Below are 8,763 nucleotides of genomic sequence, written 5' to 3'. Positions count from 1 at the left end.
AGTCTTTCAAACACCCAGTGTTAATTTATAAAAAATATTGCTGTAAAAGAGGGAAAGGATTCCGTTGATTTATTGTAAACAAAACTCTAAATGAAAGCTCCTGAAGGTGGTGCAGTAGCAATCAAAATGTACAATAAACTGCATTGTTGACAAGTTTCCAGTTATCCAAAAAACATTTAAAATAGTCACACTATTTTGTTCAATAGTTTCAATGCCTAAATGGCCATCATAGTATTCACATTCAGATTTATCTGGTAAGAAAATGATATACTTAATGTTTGGTTTCTTTACTAGTTGCAGATATATTAGCACCTCCTCTTGGAGGGCAGATCAGTCAACTTTAAGGAGACAGCAGAATGGTAGACATGGTGCAAGAGTCAAACAACTGAATATTTACAAAAAAGCAAAACCACGCCTAAACCAAGAGAATTAGTACTTCCCCCAGTATACACAGAGGGAAGATAGATGATTTTACCTTCTCTAAGTATGTTTGTTATATGCCTTCATGAACAAGAATTTTGTTGAATCCAGATACTAAAAATCATTTAGGAAACATGTTTAACATAAAAGGCCTGCAAAGCAATTAAAAGAATTAACACTTTAAATAGTACTTTTTAAATAAAAGGTTTTTTCCTCATCTCCCTTGAACAAAAGGCAGAAGTGAATGAAGTGCTTACGAAGGGTTAGTAATGGGTGAATACAAGCATAGTGTTCACAAGTGCTTTACATACAGAGTTCTGTAAAGTCTCATTTGTGACTTGAGTCACTCCTGAGCAGTCAAGAACAGTGTGGAATGTGGACAAATGGGAGTTAAGATGAGATAGATCATGAGGGAAATAACTTAAGTCTAGTATTCACTCTGCTTCAGAGCTGCAGAGAATAAACTTAGCACCCTGCAAAAATTTAAACAAGAACATGCCAAGGAGAATATTTCCAATAATAAACTAATGATTGATTTAGTGCTTAGGGTAAAGATGTCCCAAACAAAAAACTCGATCTCTGAACACTTCCAAAATTTAGGGAAATCCAGATCAGGATCTAGATTCTGTCCCATGGCTTAGGCCTAGCTATAATTTAGACATTTGTTAAAGTAAACCAGGAGAGAGTAAATTCAAGACATCTTGCCACACAGCCTTAGCTACAAAATCAAACGTTTAGACTACATCAGTGTTAGAAATGTAGTTTGTTAGATACTTCACTTAAGTCAAACAAGGACTCTAAACCTTTACTATGAGGATCTCCATTATAAAGGCTACAACACTGCAGCTACCCAAACTATTAAAGTTCTTTAACTCCCGACCCTTTTAGAATCACCTAATCCACAAAATCCCTGGCTTCAAAACTGCCTACTGCTTAACTTTCCTTATATCTTACTGACATCTCAAGGCTCTGGCTTTGTAGTTTCTCTGTTTCCCCATTGTGTAACGGTATATTGTTGCTCTAGTATATGCAACTTTTTAAATATATAATACATATTTTAAATTCTTAGCTCCCAACACGGCATGTTGTACCAGGACCTTTTAATTAAGAACTTTCAGCTAATGTGGTAACATTCAAGATGTATGTAAGTATGAGGTAAAAAGGTGTATGCAAACAAAATCTAACTAAAAATCTCTCATACTAAAATACCCAGTTTTCTGGAATACATTTTAATTGTCACACTGAGTTTAGCAATTTAAAAATTTTCCATTGTGCAAATTTTGCCATGCTAAGTTATTAGTAAACTTCATCCTCAAAATGTTCAGTTCATTCAAAAGAGTCTCTTGGACTCAAGCACATTATTTCTAATAGTGGTGGGTCTTTTGGCTAGCATTTGTAACACTACTTGGAAAAAAATAATTCTCAGTGGATATTTACAAATGAATGATGCTAGTCACAGCATTAAAAAAAAGTTAAATTAGTCAATATGGTAGCACAGTGAATATTGACAGCAGGAGACCCTAGTTTAGGGTCTACTGCCAAAGTGCAAGGGGAGGGCCAAACACATGGTTTATTTCCATGATGGAGCATTCTAACCACAAGGCTCTTGTAACTCGTGCCAGACAATTCATTAAGTGGCACATTCTCTCTCTGAGAAGCACTATAGTAGCAGTGTTTGCTGGAGTAAGAGTTAGGAAAGTTAATGAATTCTGAGCTAAGAAGAAATATTTTTAAAATGCCAAAGATGCACTTGATAAAAAGTGGTAAATCTCCTATAGTGGCAACAATGTTTTCTTCTGTGGTTAAAGATACTAAGAATCATTTGTATGGGATATTTTCTTCCACAATAAAGTTTTTAAGCTGTTTAGTATTAAAGAATGCTCCATTTCCATCTGGTTTGCTGTGACTTTAAGGGCAATACAAGAATACAGTTGTTTCTCTAACTCTTCGCGTATTTCTGACGGAGCACCGCGAAGCAGATAGTCTTTTAATAACTGGCATGTTTTTGCCAAGTTGGGCTGAATTATTTCTGTGGTACATTTCATTTTACTTTGGTCGCATAGAGTTCTACAGTCTGTACCATAAACACAGTCCAAGTCAGATTCACAGTGACGATCTTTAAGTAATTCCTTCAAATTAATTTCTGGCACAATTTTTCTCATGTCCACCATTTTCAAGTCATATTTATCATTATAACCCAAGTTTTTGGCACTGGTATCACACATAAGAAAATTCCCATAAGGTCCATGGAAAATGTCTTCCACAAATTCTAAAAGCCCTATAGCTATTTTTGCCTTTCTAGGCCATGATGGAGTAAACCACTGGTCCATGCTTCTTCTGAAACTAGAGGGAATGAAAAGTTCTAAGATCCATGGAAGGCTTATTCCATAGAGAGAGGTATATTCAACTCTTTCCATCACATAGAGATCTCCACAAAAACCCATCAATTTTGGGGTGTGTTCTTTATCCTGGAGGATCACCATAAGCAGAAACTCATTTAGCTGCAGAAGAGCCCATGCTGACTTTGCTTCTGGTAAGGAAACTCGACCATCTTTGTTTCCATCAGCAACTGACAGGATGAGATTAACCAGTTCAGAAAGATTTCCCTGTTCACCCAACTTTTGCTAGAAAAAAACGAATATATATATTTAATTCCATATAAATTTTTCTTCTAAAAATGTTAAACTGATTACCTATCCTGTGTTTTTATATTCAATGAAGTACCGGTATTTTACCCATTCTACTCCGCTGCATGTGGAACCTACAGCAGTGTCTATGGTCATGCTCTGTTTTTTCTGGTTTCAGTAATGATACATACACAATACTTTTTAGGACTATATACTGAGTGTTCCTTTCATGTGTATGGTGCAATCAAAGTATGTGTTTTCTTCCTTTTCAAAGTCCTAAAAATTTGCACCTTGTCCTCAGTAAAAGAATCTTTAATAAATTATGTTAGGTATTGTGTAATTAGAGCTGTTGATTACTCACAGTTAACTCATGCGATTAAAAAAAATTAATCACAATTAATCATACTGTTAAATAATAGATGACCAATTGAAATTTAATAAATATTTTTGGATGTTTTTCTACATTTTCAAATATATTGATTTCTATTACAACACAGAATACAAAGTGTACAGTGCTTACTTTATATTATTATTTTTGGTTACAAATATTTGCACTGTAAAAAATTATAAAAGAAATAGAATTTTTCAATTCACCTCATACAAGTACTGTAGTGCAATCTCTTGTGAAAGTGTAACTTACAAATATAGATTTTTTTGGTGACATAACTGCACTCAAAAACAAAACAATGTAAAACTTTAGAGCCTTCAGTCCTACTTCTGAATCTACTCAATCCTACTTCTTGTTCAGCCAATTGCTTATTGAGGGAGAGTTGTATGTCTCCTGTTCTGTTTTACCCACATTCTGACATATATTTCATGTTATAGCAGTCTTGAATGATGACCCAGCACATATTCATTTTAAGAACACTTTCACAGCAGATCTGACAAAATGCAAAGAACGTACCAATGTGAGATTTCTAAGGATAGATACAGCACTTGACCCAAGGTTTAAAAATCTGAACTGCCTTCCAAAATCTGAGAGGGATGAGGCGTGCAGCATGCTTTCTGATGTCTTAAAAGAGCAAAACTCTTGATGCGGAAACTACAGAACCCGAACCACCAAAAAAGAAAATCAACCTTCTGCTGGTGGCATTTGACTCAGATGATGAAAATGAACAAGCATCGGTTGCTCTGCTTTGGATCATTATCAAGTGAAACCCGTCATCAGCATGGACGCATGTCTTCTGGAATGGTGGTTGAAGCATGAAGAGGCATATGAATCTTTAGTGCATCTGGCACGTAAATATCTTGCAATATCCAGATACAACAGTGCCATGCAAATGCCTGTTCTCACTTTCAGGTGACACTGTAAACAAGATGTGGGCAGCATTATCTCCTGCAAGTTGTAACCAAACTTTGTTGTCTGAGCGATTGGCTGAAGTAGGACTGAGCGGACTTGTAGGTTCTAAAGTTTTACATTGTTTTATTTTGGAATGCAGTTATTTTTTGTACACAATTCTCCATTGGTAAGTTCAACTTTCATTATAAAGATATTGCACTACAATACTTGTATTGGTATATTTCAATTCACCTATTTCTTTTGTTTTTTACAGTGAAAATATTTGTAATAAAAAATAAATATAAAGTGAGCACTGTACACTTTGTATTCTGTGTTGTAATAGAAATCAATATATTTGAAAATGTAGAAAACATCCAAAAATATTTAAATAAATGGTATTCTATTATTAACAGTGCGATTAATCGCAATTAATTTTTTTAATTGAGTGATTAATCACGATTAATTTTTTTAATCGCTTGACAACCCTACTTGTAATAAAAACATTTTGTGGTTCTTTTGCTATAAAAGTTTTGAGAGTTCAAACAACATTTCATAGTAAAACAAGCTCTGATTATTATAATTCATCTGATTAAAGCTTGGATCTTGCAATAGTGACTAGAGATTACAACAAGGAATACAATCATTTCTAGCTAGTCATAAATATGTTTTTAATATCTCTTAGTACTACTCTTATACTAATAAATGTACTTTCATAGTTAGTTCTGTCACTTACTATAATAACTTTCATTTCATTGGTTTAACAAACCAGCAGGACTGCTGCTGCGCTTTTGAATAGGGAAGTCCTGTCTATTCTGGAATCAAAACTGCACTACACCCATCTATGACCAGTACAGATAGGACATTTTTTCGAGTTCTTGTCTACGCTGAACATTTTCTGATATTGTCCTGAAATTACTCTAGCATCTCTGCAGCTCCACCAATGTTAATTATAGGGGAAAGCACTAGTGTAAATCTGTCACCAACATTCTTACAATCATGTTGCATAGACCTGCTTTGAGTAGGGGTACGTGACACTTGTAGATCAGCTGTCAGGTTTTCTGTTTGGTTTTTAAACTCACACTGCCACAGTTGCTATCACTACTGGAGCTGCACAAGTGATAGAGTAATGGAGGGAGAAGTTCAGAAAACCCTCAGTGTAAACATATCCTTAGATCAATGCTTCTATACTAGGAAAACTGGGCTGTAGACTACTTAGTAGGATAGAATAGTTTTTAGTATGGTACAGAGAAAGAGATACCTATTTAAGGGCCAAAAACAGGTTCAAGCCTTAAATATGTAAAAGTTGCATGCTAGCTTTCATTCCAATAACTATCCTGCCACCTCCACCCCTGTATTTTTGTTTTTCTTTTAAATTACACATGATTGTCTCTAACATGTAACTCTGGATCTGAAATTTTTCATGCTTATGTGATCTACTCACCAGCAACCACTGTAGCCTAGAACATAATTGAGTTTTTCCACAATCACAGTAGATTCTTAAAATGAAAAAATATGAAAATGGTTCTCAAAGCTACAACAGAAGGTCATCCCTAATGTAACTGGAATTGCAACTTAGTAGGTTTTGACTTTACATTTAATTTGTGTACTCTTCCTGCTGAAAACAAATGAACAGACAATAAAGAGAGTCAGACAAAAAAATTTTTTTTAATAACAAATAAATATGGTGAGAATGAGCATCTATGCTCATTTTCTCTTCTTTGACATATACTTACTTTAAAAAGACCATATACCATTTCTTTGAATTTCTGAACAGTAGTTCCTCTAGTTGGTTTATCAAACAGAACTATTTCTTTTCTTGGTTCCAGTTCAGTTCCAAGATCAAGATGAATAGTTTCTTCCATCTGGCATTTTATGACACCTTGTAGATTACCCCAGATTCCTAAATACATCTATGCAGAGAAAAGGCAATGAGATAGTTACATTAAAATTTCCTCAAAAGCTCTCCTGTCTTCTACTGTCCTGAGTCAGAATGCTGGGTTTGCTCATGGAAACTGCAAGGAGCCAGCATTCAGACTGGTAGTGGCAGCTCCCCGTACAATGTGCCACTTTAAAATATATTTAAGAGAGACCACTGTATCCAAATATGATTTTAAAGAGCAACATGTCCATGCTCCATAAAAGCATGCTTTATACAATGGCATCAGCACCTTCTCCGTTAAGGCTGATAAGAGGCATTTATTTTGGTTTGGTGATGCAGGATGGGAGAGAGGAAGCACACTGTACTGGAACATGGGCACTCTGTAAAAACCTTTAATGGATCTGGAGTGTCAGCAATTTTGGAAGTGACCGTGTAATGAACGTAAGAACATAAGAATGGCCCTACTGGGTCAGACCAAAGGTCCATCTAGCCCAGTATTCTGTCTTCCCACAGTGGCCAGTGCCAGGTACCCCAGAGGGAATGAACAGAACAGGTAATCATCAAGTATTCCATCCCGTCGTTCATTCCCAGCTCCTGGCAAACAGAGGCTAGGGACACCATTCCTGCCCATACTGGCTAATAGCCATCGATGGACCTATCCTCCATGTATTTACAGACAATCCCCAATTTACGCAAGTTTTCCGTTCTGGAACGCCTTGCGTAACTCGAAATTTGCGTACGTCGGAAACGTATACCTGACCATTACCAAAAAAAAAAAAAAAGACCTCCCATTTTCTAGCTTATGGAAATTTTTCCATAAGTGCAGATTTTCGTAAGTCGGGTTTGTGTAACCCGGGGGACGTCTGTATTTAGTTCTTTTTTGAACCCTGTTATGGTCTTGGCCTTCACAACATACTCTGGCAAGGAGTTCCACAGGTTGACTGTGCGTTGTGTGAAGAAATACTTCCTTTTATTTGTTTTAAACCTGCTGCCTATTAATTTCATTTGGTGATCCCTAGTTCTTGTGTTATGAGAAGCAGTAAACAAAACACTTTCTTAAGGTTCCTTCTACTTTCTCTACACCAGTCATGATTTTATAGACCTCAATCATATCTCCCCTTAGCCGTCTCTTTTCCAAGCTGAAAAGTCCCAGTCTTATTACTCTCTCCTCATACAGAAGCTGTTCCATACCCCTAATAATTTTTGTTGCCCTTTTCTGAACCTTTTCCAATTCCAATATATAATTTTTGTGATGGGATGACCACATCTGCACATAGTATTCAAGATATGGGTGGTACCATGGATTTATATAAAGGCAACATGATATTTTTTGTCCTATTATCTATCCCTTTCTTAATTATTCCCAGCATTCTGTTTGCTTTTTTCACTGTCGTGGTACATTGAGTGAATGTTTTCAGAGAACTAGCCACAATGTCTCCAAGATCTCTTTCTTGAGTGGTACCAGCTAATTTAGACCCCATCATTATATATATATATATATATATAGTTGGGATTATGAATGGGATTTCATAGCTGTTCTAGTGCAGGGTCCACACCAAGTATAGCTTTATTGTACATTTAAAGTTTCAGTATTTTAAAAGTGGCGTTTGTAAAATTAGAGAAGTAGAGTGTTAGACAGTATTACTTAAAGCATACATACACATCTGTATAATATGATATGCCAAATCATCAAATACACTATGAAATACCACATCTATACATTTATTGGACATTAGTATTTATCTAAATCACTGTAAAAGGTAAATCTCTGTCCTCATTTCCTCCAATACCCAATTTATCACAGATTTGCTGAACCGAGGATACTGGATTTAAAATGCCTAGAGTTAAAAATGATTGAGTGGCAAACATCCTATTTCATGGAAACAGAAATGTGAATTAAATACAAAATTCAGACAAATATGATCCTTGTAAAATGGAATCAAACATTATTCTGAATTGTTGTCTGCTGTTTCTAAGATAGTGTTCTATATTGGTTGACAGCTCAGATTTCTCGCTTTTAGAATGGGATTATAAATGCTGTGCCAACAGAATCCCTAGTTTAAAATTCTCATCCCTTGAATATCTCAGTGAGCAAAACTTTAAATAAGTAAAATTTAACTGAAGTCAAGCCTGTTTAATATTCTGCAAAATCCAAACAAACCCCAAACCCGGTTTAGATAAAGAATCATATAATTAGCTCATATAAATAAAGTCATACCTGGTTATTGGGTTTTGTTGACAAACATTTTCCAAAATACAGAGTTTCTTTAGCGCAAAGACTACTACATGCTGATCCATCAATAATTCCAGTCTTATATTTATCACACTGAAAGACAAAGAGGAAAATAGTTTCTAGAAAGAACTGAAGAATAGAAAGAGGAAATAATACACCTGTTGGCTTTTCCAATATCTATGCTTTTGTCCTGTAAAATGAGTGGGGAAAAAGCTGTAGAAACTCTGAAATGTGTCTGGGGTACAAAAAAATATTCTGATACACCCCAATTCTGCAAGTTGCTCTGCAGAGGTGAACCTCCTGCATCTGCATGAGGACGCTATAT

General features: G+C 35.5%; 1 protein-coding gene across 5 annotated transcripts in view; it reads right to left on the bottom strand.

The window, feature by feature from the left end:
* Positions 1 to 8,763, bottom strand: part of DIPK1A (divergent protein kinase domain 1A) — a 42,403-nt gene continuing 33,640 nt past the window's right edge. For all 5 annotated transcript variants that reach the window (XM_039484464.1, XM_039484462.1, XM_039484465.1 and 2 more), the window contains 3 exons: positions 8,424 to 8,531; positions 6,060 to 6,236; positions 1 to 3,044 (listed from right to left, as the gene is read on the bottom strand). In XM_039484464.1, the coding sequence (XP_039340398.1) occupies positions 2,232 to 3,044; positions 6,060 to 6,236; positions 8,424 to 8,531 (1,098 nt within the window). In that variant the 3' untranslated portion in view covers positions 1 to 2,231. The remainder of the gene's footprint in view (positions 3,045 to 6,059; positions 6,237 to 8,423; positions 8,532 to 8,763) is intronic.

Source organism: Mauremys reevesii, linkage group 8 (genome assembly GCF_016161935.1).
Source record: "Mauremys reevesii isolate NIE-2019 linkage group 8, ASM1616193v1, whole genome shotgun sequence".
Lineage (NCBI taxonomy): Eukaryota > Metazoa > Chordata > Testudines > Geoemydidae > Mauremys > Mauremys reevesii.
The sequence above is the reverse complement of the archived record's forward strand: the minus strand, read 5'-3'. Positions and strand labels throughout refer to the sequence as shown.